Here is an 18,922-nt window from a genome sequence, read left to right on the forward strand (position 1 = left end):
TTCATTTGTTCTGTTCATGTTGTGTGTCTGGGGCTGTCTTGTGGAGCACCTTAAGGCTTAAGCTGTGTTGTTTTCGGTTTTGTTGCTTGTTTTGTCCATGTAGTTTGTGGAAACCAAACCACCTCATATAGCTGTGTGAATGTACAATATGTATATTAATTTGTCTGTGGGCATAAAAGCTCTGCAGCACAAATTCCTTTGTTACACTCCGGTATTTTCTGTGTATTACATTGTGCCGCATGACAAGGTTAGCTAGGACGCTGAGAAGTGAATGGCAAAAAGAAAAACAAGGATGAGATAGGCAACAAAAGTAGTTATGTGACAAGGGAAAACGGAGTATTTGGCTTTCAAAGGCTGCAGAAATGAGGAAAATCACAGCAGGAGAAACATAGAGGCAGAGGTGGGTTGAAAAAACCATTGGGGCATGTCTAACAACGTTGTGATGTGCTGCAAAGAAAGGCAGGTGGAGGAAGATAAAAGCTAAGTTGAAAAGGTAAAGGAAAATAAAAACCTATTCGAAAATGGTGGACATAAACATATTCAGTTGTCCTCACTAAGAGTAGCTTCACCTCTGGAGTCCTATCTCGACTAAACTAAACTGAACACAAATTTGATTTGAGATTAAAATGACTTGTGGTAATGTAATGATGAGCTAGTAACTCGTGGATAGGAGAAGAAAAAGGTATACAGGACAAGTGTTGGAATTAGGGATGTGTGACGTCATGAAATCTACCCAAATTGGCCAGTTTATTTTATTGTCAGTTTATTTTATTTCATTCTGTCATTGGCTTAATAAAAAAAGTAATAAAACAATCAGCAACAAAGAAGATTTTTGAGACTAAATTCTGAAATTTGACAAATATTTTGAGACATTCCTTATCGTCTTTTGGGATCTGCTGACTGTGACCGGCTGTCTAATGTCAGTCTGATCTCAGTCGTCTTCACATCAACTAACACATGGGAAACAAAATGCTCTCATCCGTAGGTCTCCATAGTAACCCTCATCCCTGCTTGTTCATTTCAGAGGGAGATGGTGTACACCTCTCGTGACTCCTCCCCAACTCGCCGGCTCAACACCCTCCCCTCCTCTACAGCCTCAGCGTCCTCTGGTTCTCCATCCCGCTCACGCCTCTCCTACAGCGGGGGCCGTCCTCCATCCTTCGCTGGCTCTCATCCCCAGCATGAACAGCCTCGACATCCCCACCATCCTTCAGCCGGCCACGCTGCCAATGCAGGCTTGTCTCCCTCGCCCAGCGCTATCCTTGAGCGCCGTGACGTCAAGCCTGATGAAGAAGTTTCTGCAAAAAACATGGCACTGATGAAGAACGAGGGGCTCTATGCAGATCCTTACAGCCTGATGCACGAGGGCCGCCTCAGCATCGCCTCCACACAGTCATTAGCTACCATTGGAGACCCCTTTAGCTTTCCTGTTTCCAGTGGCCTGTACCGCCGTGGCTCTGTGCGCTCACTCAGCACCTACTCAGCCGCTGCTCTTCAGGGGGACCTGGAGGACTCCCTCTACAAGCCTGGAGGTTCACTCTACTCTGACACATACTCCTCAGCCACACTGGGCATGGGTTTTCGCATGCCACCGTCATCCCCACAGAAAATTCCAGACATGCAGTTGAGGGACAGGGACTCGTATTCTAGCTCACCCAGCAGAGCCTCACCTGTCAGGCAGACCTTCCGCAAGGACTCAGCCTCCTCCTCTGTGTTTGTGGAGAGCCCAAAGTCGAGGCCCAGCTCTAGTTCAGAGCCTCTGTGTCTGACAGCCGGGCCCGGGGATGGTGGTAGGGCCACGCCTGGCTTTGGAAATTCAATGTCTGGACAAGACTCTGACAACAGCAGGTTAGTACCAGACTGTGTGGTAAATTTCATTAAGGTATGTTGTACTGTTAAACGAACGCCCTTGATACATTATTTCTCCTACATGAACACACATCCTACATGTCCTACATGAACACATAAAAATAAATACAAATAAATAAATACTAGTTATTTTGCATTAAAGGTTTCTGTATTTGTTTCTACTTCATTACAAGCAGAAACTAAAGATTTAAAACCAAGTTTACAGGTACTCTACAGCACAGTGTGTTACATATTTATATAGGAATAATGATTTTGTGTCATTTTTATGTGCATTTTCATTTTTTTTGGTCTGCCCTAATGTGTTTAACATTTGGTGACACATCTGTGGTATTTACATTTGCAGGGATCATCGTCTGGAGCGTATGGAGGCAATGGAGAAGCAGATAGCCAGCCTTACTGGCCTGGTCCAGAGTGTGCTGACCAGAGCACCAGACAGTGACAGCACGTAAGACTCGCCATTATACCCCATTAACCCTCTAAAACTCACAGATACAGCTTCAGCTTAGACACATTATCGACAGGAACAGCAGCAGGCTATTATCAGAGCCATTATCAGCTCTATAGCAGTGAAGTGGTACATTACATTGTGTGAGCACAGCACAAGTACATAGCACTAAACATTAGCTGTGGGGCACAGTGCTATTGATTTATGCATTGATACATAGAGATATGTAAGATAGCTTTTCAGTAGAGTTCCTCATTGAGCATTGTTATCATGGCACCTGATGAACACAGTAAGGGCTCATTAACAAGAAGATAACTTGTTAATGTAATCAGTCTAATAGTGCCCAGGAGTAGTGCTGTTAGCGTTAGCACTGTAATTGCCTTGCCCTGTGGCCGTTGATCCTCAGATGCGGCCTTCTGCGTCTCTGCATGATGGCGGGCTGCCCTCCGGACCAAGGAACGGAGTTCTCACGGCCATTACCTTTCTCTTCCAGCGAGAAGACCGAAACCAACAGCGACGGCTCCGCCACTGGAAGTGAGTACAGCTGCGTAATTGTGACCAGTGTACTCACTAGCCCTCTTGTTACTAACACTGTTGCCATGCAAAACTCTGCACTGTTAAATTCTTTAACTGTGTCATTTTCCTGAATACAATGCAGCAGTATTTACAGAGGATACTGGACACAAATGAGCAATGATGGTGACCTCCTGGTTTATGACAAATTCACCTAAATTTGAGGGAGGGAGGAAGGACAACATGTCATGAAGCCCAGAAGCTGCAGTCTGTATCACCTGGTTGGTTCCATTAAGAGTTGTGGAGTTGGTCATCTGGTCTGAACCGTGTTCACACAGACTTTTAACTAATGGACCCAAATCACTAAACATGTAGTTATACAGACTGAGAGGTAACTCATTGATTGGACAGTTTTGATGGCTGTTATCACGCATCATCAGCGCATCATCAGGACCCACATGGGGAAATCAAATTCTTTTGACCAATGTCACGCAGCATTTTAGTTCTTATTATGAGTATATTTATTTTCTCTGGTGTCACAAAAAGCTAACAAAGAAATAACTGATTGTTGGGAAATGGTGTTATTAGTTTACAAATCTTTATATGAATAATGACAGGACAAAAAAGAGGGGCTTGTACTGAAATATTACTGTGGAATCATTGTGTCACACCGAAATACGAGCACAAGATACAAACACAAAACATGGCAGTTTTATCAGCTTTTGATTGTCTGGTTGATCAAAATGCTGATGTGCATACATGTTACCATGGTAACTGGTTTGCATAAATATATTACCTACATTTCTTATCCAGATTGTTTAATTTTAACTGAACCAAACAGGCTACGTGTGAACAGACTCTAACACTCACTGAGGAATTAGGTGACATTTCTACCTCATTCATCTCTCTTTTCCTTTACCTTCCTTTTCTCTTTCACTATCTTTATCTTTCTCCAAACACTGAAGTTAAAGAGTGTCATTCCAAATGACTCAAACACTGTTAAAAAAAAGTATGGCTAGTCAAATATCCACTTTATAGGTTTGTTAAAGTTAGATGCAATTGCAAGACTTTAAAGGAGCAGTCAAATGCCTGGGAAAGACAGTGTTGTCCTAGTCAGTGAGATGAGAAAAGTATTCATCTCATCAATTGTGGCCAATCTAAGCACAAAAACAGGAAACAAGCTCTGTCAAAAATGAAAAAATATACCTTCTAACAGCTTGGAGCTGTTAAAAGGTGTTAAAGAAACAAACAAACATATAAGACTGTTAATATAACCTTCTTGGCGAGGTAATAAGAAGGACAGCTTTTCCAAGTATTTGGAGGATTTATTTTTTTCACTTTACTATCTCTGTACTGGATACACATTTTTTGTTTAAGTGTATTTCTCAAAAAAGTCATTTTTTCAGCTTAGAATTTTTAAAATACTGACAGGAATCATTTTCCAACAGGTGAATACTGAATAAAGCCCTTGATCTACCTGCTTGCTCTCATCCCTGATCTTTTTTTTCTCCCGTCTTTAATTTTGTTGCGCCATTTTGGCACAAACAAACCTTTTCTGTCGCCAGACCTTCATTGGGCCAGTGCAAGGACACAGTTGTCTTTGAAACTTCCTCACAAATTGATACACTGCCAAAAGGCTAAGCCATCACTGGAGTCATTTACTCTGCTGTAGTCAATAAAAATGATCATCATTCTGTAGAAATGAACTTTTAAGACTTTCCTCTCCCTCGTTGTCTTTCTATCACCCTCTCATTAATTTCTCGGTAACTGGCTCACTCTTTCTATATTCCAGCTGGACGGCTGAAGCACAAAGGTAGTTGTCATCTCCTACTCTATCACCCTTTTTATTTCTCCTATCAGACATATCTCATGGCTCTCTGCTCTCTGTATGGGTGTGTGGTGTTGCTGGGTAGCTGGCGGTGTCTATCTTCACGTTTTCCTCCTGGTTGGTTTCCCGGAGATCGGAGCCCCTTCGTCCTGTCCCTGTCTCTACTTTTTGAATTTCTGCTTGGTTTTTCCCCTGGGAATTTAAGAAGGTTGTTTTGTCACAGACTGGGCACTCATTTGTAAATGTGTATGAGAGTGCGTGTGTGTTCAGGAGGCATATGTGTGTGTCAGAATAGCTGGGGAGTCAATGGCCATACTCACAAAGCTCTGTGTTAAGATAAGAGCATGGTTATCCCCCTGTGTGTCACTGCTGAACAGACTAATTGCACTTCTATATGGGTTACTAATAGCATGAGCTCACGTTTCTCCCAGTGGGCAATTAGAGTTTTGTGAATATGGCGCTTTTTTGCATTCACACACTGTATTTGTTCCAGTGTGTGCATGTGTGTGCCCAGATTTTCTGTATATGTACATTTCTTTGGGCCTTGTGTGTGTGTGTGTGTGTGTGTGTGTGTGTGTGTGTGTGTGTGTGTGTGTGTGTGTGTGTCTGTCTGTGCGTGCGTGCGTGCGTGCGTGCGTGCGTGCGTGTGTGTGTTATTGTTTGTACTGTGTGTCATGCTGGCTGACTGCAAGCCTCACTGGAGCATAGCCCAGCAAACTAACCAATTTGTTTCCCAATGACCTCCTGCTGAACCCCCATGTCCTGCTCTGTGATTGGCAGCTCATACACCATCAGCACCTCTAGCTCTGATGCCGCCGCCACCCTCAAACACAACCCCGGTGAACAGCCTCGGCCGCTTGCAGATGCAGCTTCACCTGCACGGCCTGCAGCAAAATGCCACCGACCTGCGCAAACAGCTCACCCAGCTACGCAAGACACAGGTATATAGTATATCCATGGAGAAAATAAGTTTATCTGATGTTTATTACAGAGTCTGTTTTCCCAAATTATTAAAAAATATATATTATTTATTATTAGTGGTATCTAGCCATGTGGATAGATATTTTTGTTTGTCCAGGTTTTTTAAATATTTATATGATATTCTAATTCACAATTTGTCTCATTTTTAGAGGTCAATGTTTTAAACCTATTTTAACATATCACCAGCTGGCATTTATAAACAACAAAACGTCTACGATACTGCGAGTTGGTTGGTTTTGGCTCGTCATCACATATTAAATGCATACATAAACAATGCCCTAAAAAGTGTTCCTGAAAACATTTGAGGTGAGAAATAGGCAATGCAGTAACAATATCCGGATTCATATTTGATCAGCACTTCCTAGTTTGACAGTTTGATCTGAGTTTTGTGAGACTGGTGCGTTGTGCTGGACAGACTCACAGTGAACCCGAGCACTAACTGTGGTAGTGACTTGTTAATCACAAGATAGCCATGCCCTAAAGCATACCCTGCTTTTACTTCTATTATTCTCTAAATGGGATTATAATTTACAAAATGAACATCATGCTATATTGAAGAAGATTTAAAACTAGCATCCATAAACTCATTAGGAAACTGTTTACTAAGATTTATTGAACACTCAAGTTCATACAATCAAAAAGGCAAAATTCCAGATTATAAGCAGCAGAACATAACAGATAAATATAAATACCCCAAATAACAAAGGATGATTAAAAAAAACAAATTAAAACCAGGGTTATTGCAGTTGATGAAAATTGTGGTTCTAGTAGTATGTATAGTCATACTGCATATTTAGCTTCCACACAATTATTCTCTGATTGGAGATTGCCATCTCACAGTCACTGTGCACAGATGTATCGAGCAGCATTCATATATGCAAACTGCCATTAGCAACAACATTTATAAATGCCAGCTGGTTATATAAGAAGACTATATTAAAAATGGTATAAAACATTAAACAGCGGGGAAAAGGAGACAAAAATTAACTAATAGGCTTTCCATCATTTTCTGCCTGTTCACAGCATGTTCAGTGGATTGTCCAGAGTAACTTGGACTCTGTTTCAGGTTGAAATGTAGCCAGTCATTTTCAGTGAATCAAGTAGTATCGTTTTGATATGAATGATGCACTACAAGCAATTCATGGGTGCAGAGGTCCACAGATTGCCCTAAAGTTGCAGAAAACTGCTAAATTTGTCTTGAATATTTGGAATTTTTCCATTTTATACAGTCGTTATCTAACATTTTTATGATGTAGAATGTTTTAAACACTAGGCAGGAGCAGTGTCTTTGATGTTTATTTGATCTTTACTTCAATACTGTACCTACTGTAACTAACACCTGCAGGTTCACATAGCTGTACTGCATGACACATTGAGGGCACTGTATCTTTTGAGGGTTAATAATGAAATACAGTGTGTGAAAGATAAAAGCTCACATGCAAGGAATTTATTACAGAGATACAGAATGTCATGATAGATGTAGGATAAGATGAAATTCTAAGGAAGGGTTAACAGAAATGTGGAGATGAGGGCCTCATTTATTCCATTTATCTCTGATGCAAGCCGCCATGGTTACTGCAGGAGGAGTGAGGTAGAGATGATGAGTTAAATGCTCTCAGTGGCAGAGGAGAAGATTCAAGTCAAGACAGGTGAGAAGAGAAAGGAAGAGTAATAGGAGTGAAAGATGATAGGCATCCAGTGTTTGTATTTATTCCCTGACAGCAGTCACAAGGGCTTCTTGAACTGGTTAAGCAGTGAGACAGAAAACCAAACAGCCAAAGCTGTTGTGTGTACCCGGAGAGGACAGTTTGCTGTTTACCTGTATGTGTGCCCAAGTGTGACCTCTCCACCTGGACCCATATTGTTGCCCATGGCGATGGCCAGCAGCTTAAATTTTACATGTGGCTCATGAATTATACAGAGCGAGCATGCAGGAGAGACAGGCAAGTGGGGAGAGAGAGCACAGTGCTGCAAGATAAAAAGGAATCGGAAAATGTATTTTTCTGGATGTATTAATATTTTTTAAATATGTTATTATATTCCCTGTGTTTCACCTGGAGCTGTATAACGGGGAATACTGGGTAATTTTAAACGTTAGTGATATTGTTGTCTTGTTTCACTTCCTGGAACATAAGGCTGATCAATTATTAATTTTTCTTGCTTACCAGGTGCTTTCATTGCAGGGAGTTGTATTACATGCAGTGTAAAATATTCCATTCATAACCCTGAGAGGGAGCTGGGTTCACACTCAGTGCTTCTATCATGGACATCCTTCATTCTCCTCAGGGTATCCCATCTTTCTGTATTAGAGGAAATATTATATGTGTGTTCAGATACACACACACACACACACACACACACACACACACACACACACACACACACACACACACACACACACACACACACACACACACACCACAGAGGAAACTATAGTTGCTGCATCTACCAAGGTAAAAAACTCTCAAACAATGACTGAAAAACACAAGCAGTCAAGGATAGAGCTAAATGTTCTTCTTCTGGCACAAAGCAGAGAAGGTCATACAGAAAACAAGAAGTCACAGCCCAAAACAAAATGTGCAGTTGCTGTAAATTAAAGAGGTCTGTTTGGAAAAGCTTTAGGCGACCAGAGTTCTCCTCCTCATTGTCCTGTTGTAATGCAGCAATGGCAGAATTCACAACTTCAACAAGCTATTTTCATCAGGCTAGATAGTTAACATTGATATGATTCATTTCCAAATACTCGCCGAGTATACAACATGCCCCGCTGAAGTAAGAGCAAATGATGTTATCTGTATTGTGTTTGAATGTGTGTATGTTCAGCTAGAGAACCAGGATTCAGTGCGAACTCTGTTGAAGCGGACCGAAGCTGAGCTGAACGTGCGTGTGGCTGATGCCCTTAGGAAGCAGGAAGATCCTCTGCAGAGACAGCGCCTCCTGGTGGAGGAGGAGAGACTCAAGTACCTCAATGAGGAAGAGCTCATCATCCAGCAGCTCCAGTCAGTAACAAGTATTAGACACTGTGTTCAGCAATAATGTCAGACAGTGATAGTGATTGTAGAACAGTACGTACATTAATAATAGTCTAACATTGGTAATAAAAATAAATACATATGCATTTGTACCAATATGGGTGTTTTTGATCTGTGTATATAATTCAAACATGACAAAGTTCATATCTGTTTTATAATTAGATGACTCACAGGGTGTCGCAGTGATAGGATGAAATTGTAACTGTAATTAAGCCCGGCATAGAGCAAGATGCTTATTAAGATCTGAGGTATGAAACAGTCCTGCAACTAATTAAAGTGACTGCAAAACCAGAGCTGAGAGCTACCTTGAGATTTAATAATCAGATAACTTGCTTCTGTCTCATATGTGGAAATGTTCACTCTTGTAATGATTCCTCGATTGGCAGAAGAGTTCCTAAATCACTTGGAGCAGCATTTTGATTGCAGACTAATTGGTTGAACTGTTAGATGATCTCTGCTAATCAATGTCTGTGATTCAGCCTGGCTAATGGGCAATTTATTTTGGTTAATTATACATGGAGCTTTGATTCATTACATAACTTAAGTCAGATTTGACATAAATCTGACCAGACCAGACACAGACTCAATATTTGAGCTGAACAAACTCACATTTGTATAGATTCTGTTCCACTTTTTCCCTCAGTTATTGCACGAAACTTTTAATTATCCATTCATGTCCACCTCCAGTTCAGCTGTCCAGAACTGTTGATCTAGCTGCCAGTTGATTGAGAGTTTATTCGCAGTAGTTTTACTGACTACTCAAATAGCATAATTCTGAGATAAATATTCAGGCGAATTTAAGTGTGGCAAAGGAATCCCTGGTGTTCAGCCTTCTGTCTGTTCCATCTCAGCGACCTGGAAAAGTCAGTGGAGGAGATCCAGAAGGAGTCGTCTGTCAACCACAAGCTGGTGACAGTGCAGGAGCTGGAGGAGAAGGCCACTGTTCTGAGAAAGCTGGGAGAAACACTCACAGAACTGAAAAGTGAGTCATGCTGGCAGATTTCACATTTTGTGCACAGGCACAAAACAGAAAACACTGTTTTTTACGCTGGCAGACAGTTTATAATGCGCTAATTACTCACCAAGGCACTGATTATCTTTTAGTCACCCACAGCCAGTCTGTCAAACATTTAATCAGCCTCAGATTGCTCAGATTGCTCATTGTCCTAATGAACTGCCTGACCATTTACAGTAGTTAAAAAAAAATGTTGTTTGATTACCACACACGGCTTTCAGCCTCTTTGACAAGTAGAATTGATTTGTTTGGGGGAACATGGTTGGCTACTTGTGTTACTCTTCTTCTTTCTGCTGCAGATCAGTTCCCAGGTCTGCAGAGTAAGATGCGGGTGGTACTCAGGGTGGAGGTGGAGGCTGTCAAATTCCTGAAAGAGGAGCCACACAGGCTCGATGCCCTGTTAAAACGCTGCAAGACTATAACTGACACCCTCGCCACCATGCGCAAGTAAGAACTTAGTCCGACTGAACAACAGTACATCAGTATGCTTTATATGCCAGTTAAAGGAAGACAATTTGTGTTGAATTAAAGAAGAGGGATGTAAATAAACTGTCCTTATATAGACTTTTCTAAGTAATCCTTTAAACACTGTTGCATTTGTCTGATAAATTCTTACATAATGACACTTGCAGTGAAATATGTCCAACATTAGCTGACACGGAGAACTTGCCCATTTGTAATCAATTCGAGGAAGGCTTTCCGTTTGTACCTCTGCCAAAGAGATTATGCTTTCACCCCTTCGGTTTGTGTGTCAGCAGAACATTATGGATTTTCATAAAATGTGGTGGACAGACATGCCTTTAACCAAGGAAAATTGATTAGATATATTTGTTGATTCAGATCAGAGATTAACACCATTAAACATTTATTGTTTAAAGCCAAAGCTCTTCAAACTAGCAGAGACCGCAAGATGGTTTAAAATCTTGATATGTGTAGAAAAAAGGTGTCCTGAAGGATGTATTTAAACAGCTAGTATTACCACTTGCCATTTTGAAGTTTGGACTTTTAAAATGTTCCCTTCAGCATTCTCTTGTGTATCTCCTAATCAGCCTTGTGTCAAAAAAGCACCTCCCTTTCTGGTTTAATTAACCGAGTATTTATTCAACATTGGCGGAGGTTGTGCCTTTCACACTGTTTTGAGCTTTTTGTATGATTTTAGCATTCAGCAACAGTTGTTTTCACTTCAAGTCATGGTCATATATGTTACATTTCAAAGAGTAGATTAATGAATTTGTCTTCCGTATCTTACTAGACAAGCAAATGGGGGTGTGTGGAAGAAGCAAGAAGACTTTTCTAGTCCTTCATCAAAGCACAATGACGACTTGCGAAAGTTTTCAGACTTTGAAATCCCCACTAGCCCACCACTCACCATCAATGACCTTGGGGGAGGTAACAGCCTGTCCAACTGGAGCCCCCACTCCAGCCTCAGCCGTGTCCACGGAAACCTGTCTGGCCCTCACAAGGACAATCATCCTCCTGTTCCCAACAAGGGCAAAGCCCTGGAGGAGCTAGAACGGCGTGCTGCTGCTGACAAAGCTTTGTCTGTGGAAGTTCGACTGGTAGGAATTATTTCTGCTGTTTTTCAGCTTTTTTTCTCTGTTTTCACCACTCACATAGTCTGCATTATAAATCATAACATAACATAGTTACACCAGTCCTGCTACACCGCATTTACTGTGTAATTATGAAGTGTTTAGATCTGTCTCTCCACTTCACAGGCAGCAGAGCGGGACTGGGAGGAGAAGCGGGCCAGTCTGACCCAATACAGTGCCCAGGATATCAACCGGTTGCTGGAGGAGACCCAGGCTGAGTTAATGAAAGCTATTCCAGATTTGGACTTTGCTGCCAAGCAAATCAAGCCCTCCTCTAACACACCATCATCCCAGAACCCCCAAAGTGGGGTAGGAACCTCAGAGCACCGTGTTATTAAGCCACAGCACAAACTTTCTGGGAAAGAGGGAGGATCCAGGCGGGGCTCTGGTAAGATGGAGAGTTCAGTGCTTCAGTCTGCATCATTACCATGCATCATTGTCAAGGGAAAACCTCTTCAAATTGTCTTGTTTTCAAGAGCTAAGAAAAATAAATGTGTTTTCAAGGTAACCACAATGTATTTTTTTTAGGAATCCAATTAGTTTTGAAATAGTTTAGTAGTACAAGCCCTGCAGGTCATTAGATTTTCTCAATAACATCTTCCCAAACCAACAAGAAATTAGAAAAACTGGATATACAGTATTCATTTTAATTAAAATTACTCTCATAAAGTCACTCATCATAGCATTCAGTATTGACTAAAGCAGTTTACACACTGCACACTGTATGCTGCCTACCAAAGCCTAATAGCTTATTATAAAACACTGTGAATGTACTACGCAAGGATGACTCTTTTATCAAGATACCTGAATCACTTTCTTTACCAGATGAGCTGACAGTACCACGGTATCGCACAGAGAAACCCTCCAAGTCTCCACCTCCTCCACCACCTAGACGCAGTTTCCCCTCTTCTCCAGGCATAACCACCCGCAGCGGAGAGCCCCTCATTCCTGGAAAAAGTATAAAGGTAAGACAGAGAAAATTTACAAGCATACAGAAAAAATATGTACACTAAGCAATAAAAAAAGTTACTGACAAATTTTAAATATTAGATGTACATATCAATATATTAGTTTCCTCTTATAGAGAGAAGTTAATTGTTCTTGTCAATAAAATGTTTAAGATACAAGCTTCAGAAATTGGCCTTAGATATGTTAAAATTATTTTTTTGTGTTTTGCAACTGCAGAAGTCTGAATCTGAAGAGACTGAAGGCCAGAAGCCTCATGTGAAACTGAGGAGGGCTGTGTCTGAAAACCCTCGTCCTGCATCTACACCACCCACACTTGCCTCTGGGGACAAGGAGGAGAGAGAGGAGGAGAAAATTGCTGCAGAATTGGAGGTAAACTAAAACATGGGTTGTGTATTATGTTGATTTTATCCTCAATAAGCTGTACTCTTTTTTATCATTTATGTTACGTCCACAATCTGCCACTGGCTTTTGTTCATGCACATACTCATAAGCAGACATGCTCACCATCATTACCACATGTTCAAGCAGCAGGTGCCATATGTCCTCGTGCCCCTGGCACTGGGAGAGCCCAAAGATCACATACTGCTCAGTCACACACATCATCACCCAGGGCTCACAGATCACAGCCAGACAGATGGACCCTGATGGCTGCTTGGACTGTGTTTGAGATGGCCTGCTTGAATATTGATTGAACACAGTGTCAACAATAACTGATTATTTAGTCGCTGTTGTGTTTTGTCCTACAATTTATGACAGCTTTTGAACCTCCCTTTTCCTTCCTCAGCTGTTTGAGAGAGCCCCGCTCAGGCTCGCTCTGTCCCCTCCCCTTCCCCTACCTGTTAGTCCTCGCAGCAGGAAAAGTGTACCTCCCTGCAGACTGGACCTGTGGCCCTCTGAGGCCCCAGGCACTGAGGTAACACTCTGGCTGACCCGAGTGCTGTGGATTGCTGCCCTTTAACCCCTGTCTCTATTCTTCTTAACCCCTCTACCACACACAGAAACTACTGCCCGGCCTCCACTTACACCCACTCATGCCCTCCCCCCATCTCTTTAAACTGAAATTATTCTCCCTTCACCAGATACTATTTCTCACTGATTGTTGATGTGCACGTATGCTGTGTTTAAGTAATCCCAACCACAAATATGCAGAATACACCAAAGCAAAGTCTTAATTCACACAAGCTTGTTGGTTATCAGCTTTTGCAGTTTTGTTATTGCATTATGTGGCTAAAACTGGTTTGCAGACTGAATAAATAATCATATGCAACCACCTTATACCAAATGTAATTATTTGACAGTGTGATTATTTGTACGCACACAGCTTGCAGTAAAAGAACACTTAAGAAAAAGTATCCAGGCCTTCAGTGTGCTATCTGCTCAACTTTCTTCATTAGCTAATTAGCTATTTAAGTCTTCATGCTATCTCCCCATCAACAAACAAGCTTATGTTGATGTGGATAGCTACCATAAAGCAATTGTGCTGTAAAGCCAAAACTAAAAGTAACTAAAAAGCTCAAAAGTTGTTATGGCAAAATGGTAATTTTCTGTGATTTTGGCATCTTTTTAACATTAAACATTATTATTTGATTTAATGGGTGAATTGAAATATTGATTAATGCAGATTTGGGAGAGAGCTAGTTAGATCTAGAATTAGTATGTGTGAGTAGCAGCAGTAAAACACTGTCAAACAGCTGCCCAGTTGTGCCCTACTGGACTGGTTTAGATTTGAGAGGGAGCTGCATGGACAGACCACACAGGCAGCACATCTGATGAGCTTGCACATGTTTACATACTGATACTTATGTTAAGAGGAAGTTATCTAGACATCCACATTATTACTGATAAAATTGCTCTTTCTTTTTTAGCCATATGGTTGGTTGTCAAGTTGTTGGATTTGCTAAAGCTAAGACCAGTTCACTGCGTCTAAATTAAACTTAAAGTGCTTTCATTTATAGGGAAGGCACTTATCTCCTGTCCCCCACATCGTGTTGACAGAGTGTTTGCCTGCTTCGCCCACTGCCTCAGAGGACCCTGTCAGAGATTTAGCAGATGACCCTGTAGAAGAGAGTCCATCACGAGATTGGACTGGTCATTATACCGTCTACCAGACTCAAATTTCAAAAGAAAGGGGTGCATTTGAAAGCCCTTCTCAGCGAGAGCAGTCTTGTTTTAAAGAGGATAGGGAGTTAAAACAGGAGGTTTCCCTGCTGTTGACAGATTTGGACGTGATGGTGGTGTCTCCCATTGAGGCCCAAGAGTTTAGCAGGACTACAGGACAAGCTCTGCATACTCTGACCATCTCACCACAGACCAAAGAAATCTCTGAGGTCCAGCTGAGTGTCCGGCCTCTCCTAGTGCTCCTCAAGGAGGAAGAAGCTGTCAGGGAGGCCTATAGGCGACTGCATTCCCTTTTGGAGTTGTCCAAGCCGGTGCCTAAACCCAGGATAAAATCCTCCCCCCACTCTGGCCCGCAGAGCTCTCTGATGGAGGCTCTGAGGAGAGGGATAGAGACAGGGGATAAGGTGCTGACACTTCAGCACAACACTGGAACTAAGACGATTCCTGAGGTACAGAAGAATCTATCCCAGAAGAAAACAAGAGAAGATATCCGACACAGCACCTACAGGAGGCTGGACAGCTTGGAGGAGACTATTCGTGAGCTGGAGAACACCTTGATAGAGATCAGTGGCCATCCAACTGCAGAGCAGCTCTACACTGAGACCACCACCAAAAGCCCTCCTGTGCAGATGACGGGCAGTCCAACCTCAGAGACCAAGAAGCCACCAGTCCCACCCAAGCCATGCTCTTTGAGCCCAGCATCGATCCAGGTTCATTTCTTACACCTGCTGTGCAGATTCCTGCTCTGAAGCAGCATGCTCTATTTTCTTTCTTCACTGCTTCTCTCTGGGTGACTGTTGGAACTTCACTTTCAAGCTTCTGATGTCTGCTCCCTGACTAAATCGGCATGTAATTGTATTTGAAATCAAAAATATGTAATAGGGAACAGACAACAGACTTCCTCCCTACTTGTCTTTTCTGTGATTAGTGCCGAAGCTGCTATCCTGCTGAGTCCACAGTTGTCAATTGTTTTTTTTTATCGCTCCCGGTATTTGTTTTCTGTCTGTAAATCTAACCAGTCTCACCTTTTGTTACACCACACATGGCAATGTAAATAAATCCATAGATAATACAAATATATCTGAATTCCTCTTCTGTCTTCTCCTCTTTACATCATCATCTCTGTGAAATTAATGTCGTCCTGTTTGTTCTGTCTTGAAAGCAACTTTCTTTGCCTCAGAAAATTGTTTTAAACAAAATAATGATGGTACATCAGCCGTTGTGCTCTGCTTAAACAAGCTTCAACAGCTCATATTTTATGTACTTTGTGTCACATTATAATTGCTCATGCCAAAGGCTACATGGTAAATTTGTGTTTTCAAAACACAGGAAGACATTATTTTCAGGGAAAAACATATTTAAAAAAATGATTTTTGAAGAACTTCATTATCAATCTTCCTACTCAGAGACCTGTGTGAGGACAGAAATCTGTCTCTTATACCAAAGCCAAATATCATTTCTTGTTAATATCCAATGACCACGTGTTGAACTGTTACCAGACATAGCGAGTGGTCTGTTTTCAACTCACCTCCCACTGACCGTAACACAACAAAAGATTAGTGATGATCAAAAAACTTAATGCGCTCCTGTGTCAGCTTCCACTTCAGTGAGGTGTCTTGACAGCTTGTGTAGTATTCCCTGTTGCTCTGAATGTAGCCTCTTACTCAGGGAGGGGCTGCAATACTTGACAGTGGCACTGTCATGGTGAGTTTTAGCCCTCTGATGTAGAGCCAGGGAGCAATCCCGTGGGTATGGCTGAGGATTACAGAGTCTTCACACATTATTTCATCACTCCAACTTCAACTACCATCATTTCAACATGACCCTTCTTCCTACTCTTGTCCAACGTTTGCTAATATACTCACCAAATTCACACTGACAAGCAATCTGCTTTCAAGCCCCATTGCAGTTCAGTTTTTAATCAGCACATTAGAAAACGAATGTATCCATCAAGCATTAAATATACTGTATATTTTATGTCTGTTTCAAAATTCATATCAAGACAAGCATTGGCGTAGAAGAAAGAGAGGCATTTTCCAGGTGTCTTTGCCTTGAATTACTGTAGGAGAGAAAGGAGGGTACTTGACAAAACTACAATTAATCTTCTATTAGTTTTCCTTTCAGCTAATGTCTCTTTGTGCACAAAAGGCACAGTTGGATGGAAATTTGACTGAATACATATATTTGTTTTTGTGCGTATTAGAGACAGTCGACAGAGTAACTCAGCGGGAAAGATCATTAAGCACACTGTCTCGTAGATCCTGCGGTGAGGCTAGGCTATGCAACGTCAGTTTTGATGCTGCATTTCTATGTTCTCGTCTTTGTCATTTTCTACTGATAGATAGTGAAACTCTGTGAAGTGAATTGTTCAGTTATATCAGCCACAAGCTCTGATCTTAAAAACCTCTTTGGTCTCAGGAGACAGACTCTGTACAGAGTTGATGTGTGTCTGAGGCGTAAACTAAAAGCACTGAAGAGGAGAAATGAAATGTACGACCATGTACTATGTGTCCAAGGTCTGATTCACACTTCTCCTTTCCTCTCCTCTCCTCTCATCTCCTCTCCTCTCCTCTCCTCTCCTCTCCTCTCCTCTCAGGGAGGGAATATTTCTAGTGTTGGCAAAGTTCTCCACTCATCAGCTGCCTCCAAACTGAAGCACCTGCAGCAGAACAGCACAGACAAGACTAAAAGTGGCAAAAGAGAGGACTTCATGAAGACCCAGGGCCAGCAGCAGGTATCGTCTTTATATTTAGCACTGTCAGGGCCATTGCACGCTTGATCGTGCACCACGTGTGCAGATGGGGCTGTATGGTACTTTCCAGACACATTATATATATTGGTTGCCTTTTGTGGTGGTGGCAGCCAAGGTCATAACCGTTTTTCAGACATTTAAAAAAGACTTGCACAGAATAGGGGTATAAAAATCATAAAAGTGAAGATGGTGATCATTATAAAAAAATGTTTTTTACTATGCCCTCTGAGGCAATGATCTGTGCCGGCTATATATCAAGAAAGATGAGACAGACAATTCTTTGGATGTGGAAGAGTTTTTAATTTTTCTTTCACATACAAGGTAATTTGATGACCTTGTTCTTCATATTGAAACATGATTTATTATAAAGGTGGTGGCACCATCACACACCTTCAGCAAGAATGTCCTAACCTCTGCAAGGTGTCTCCAGAATGGCCATGCAGCCTCTCTGTATCACACCAGATCAAGCATAAATGGGCCTTTACCATCACTCTTCACCTCCAGTCAGTCCTCTCCTTGCCCCACAGAACCAGTGCACATCCCCTTCATGTTTCACTCTTTAGCCCACATTTCCCACAAGGTGTAATTTTAAAATATATCGTCCAAAATGTTTTGTTTTTGAAAGACTGTGGCCACGATTTAACTGAATTTAAAACCAGTTTAGCTAATGATCATACATTCTTTGATGGCAAAGTCACATTATCGTGACAGTCTCATTATCATGAGTTTGTTCAAATAGATCAAAGGATCCTCTGCAGGCTTTTTGTCCCACAGAGAGACGTGTGTCAAACAGGTTACAGTAGTGGAGGATTAGCGCTTCAATTACCTAAAATGTGTTTTTATGTCTGAACGTCTTAAGCTATCCCTAATTACAGTCTCTAAACCCATTAAAACTTAAAAAAAAACTTTACTAAGCAATATATATTAGCATAATAGGCAGATTAGATGAGAAATCAGCACACAGACCTACAAAAATATATAGTTGAAGTCTGGAGCCTATTATATTTAAGTCTAACAGGCGTTAAAAAATGACTAAAGTTTAATTGCCTAAAACTTGAAAACTCTCTGCTGAAGCCTCTTATATACATTTGTTGTTATATGTTTTCCTGATAGCTGGCTCAACATCTTTTTTTTTCAGTTTTCATTTGCAACCATTTTGGTGTTATAAAGTAAGGTAAAGGACTGGACATATGGATGCTAGATGGCCTCCGGGGAGACGAGGAAATTGAACTGTTGAAGCATGTCAGTCCAGTAAAGCCAATGCTAGTGCACAGGGGGGAAAAAGCTTAATGTGAATGTAATTTCAAAAAACTATCAGGAGCAGTGAAGTGAATGTAAACCTCCATTCCCCACAGAATTTGACAGTGCACTCAGACACAAATTCAGTCTTGAAAGATTGTAGACAAATTAATGTGTTAGGCAGAGAGAGAGAGAGAGAGAGAGAGAGAGAGAGAGAGATTGAAGAGACGGGGAGAGTAATAAAGCTTTGGTCGCCTTAGACTGGGAGAAGATTGGGAGGAATCTTTACAGCACCAGTAATAATCACCTCTTGAGTCACTGGCAATCACTGATTATTCAATATGAAGGGGACAGTTTTCTTTTCCCCACCATTAAGTCTTTCACGTTTCCTCTTCTTTATGTCTCTTTCCTTCTTCCGCTTTCTGTACTCTGCAATTTACACATGCTGCCCCTTTTTCCTTTTTACTCTTCCCCTGTCAGTCTCCCTCATTCCCTGTGATTTGGAAGCGGAGTGGATTCCAACACTTGTGTAATGAAAGCAAAATTAAACCCTTTATCTCAGATGGCAC

The 18,922-nt window shown here is 41.5% G+C and overlaps 1 protein-coding gene across 12 annotated transcripts in view; it reads left to right on the plus strand.

Moving 5' to 3' along the window:
- The window catches only part of srcin1a (SRC kinase signaling inhibitor 1a), a 101,448-nt gene that overhangs the window by 72,522 nt on the left and 10,004 nt on the right, over nt 1-18,922 (plus strand). For 7 of the 12 annotated variants that reach the window (XM_051387166.1, XM_051387168.1, XM_051387162.1 and 4 more), the window contains 15 exons: nt 1,025-1,848; nt 2,213-2,314; nt 2,721-2,848; nt 4,620-4,640; nt 5,436-5,596; nt 8,460-8,635; nt 9,520-9,650; nt 9,983-10,130; nt 10,936-11,242; nt 11,402-11,663; nt 12,101-12,240; nt 12,461-12,613; nt 13,029-13,157; nt 14,200-15,072; nt 16,959-17,096. In XM_051387166.1, the coding sequence (XP_051243126.1) occupies nt 1,025-1,848; nt 2,213-2,314; nt 2,721-2,848; nt 4,620-4,640; nt 5,436-5,596; nt 8,460-8,635; nt 9,520-9,650; nt 9,983-10,130; nt 10,936-11,242; nt 11,402-11,663; nt 12,101-12,240; nt 12,461-12,613; nt 13,029-13,157; nt 14,200-15,072; nt 16,959-17,096 (3,693 nt within the window). The remainder of the gene's footprint in view (nt 1-1,024; nt 1,849-2,212; nt 2,315-2,720; nt 2,849-4,619; nt 4,641-5,435; nt 5,597-8,459; nt 8,636-9,519; nt 9,651-9,982; nt 10,131-10,935; nt 11,243-11,401; nt 11,664-12,100; nt 12,241-12,460; nt 12,614-13,028; nt 13,158-14,199; nt 15,073-16,958; nt 17,097-18,922) is intronic. The other 5 variants (XM_051387167.1, XM_051387171.1, XM_051387163.1 and 2 more) reach the window with 5 other exon arrangements.

The sequence above is a fragment of the Dicentrarchus labrax genome, unplaced genomic scaffold, assembly GCF_905237075.1.
Source record: "Dicentrarchus labrax unplaced genomic scaffold, dlabrax2021, whole genome shotgun sequence".
In the NCBI taxonomy this organism is placed as follows: Eukaryota; Metazoa; Chordata; class Actinopteri; family Moronidae; genus Dicentrarchus; species Dicentrarchus labrax.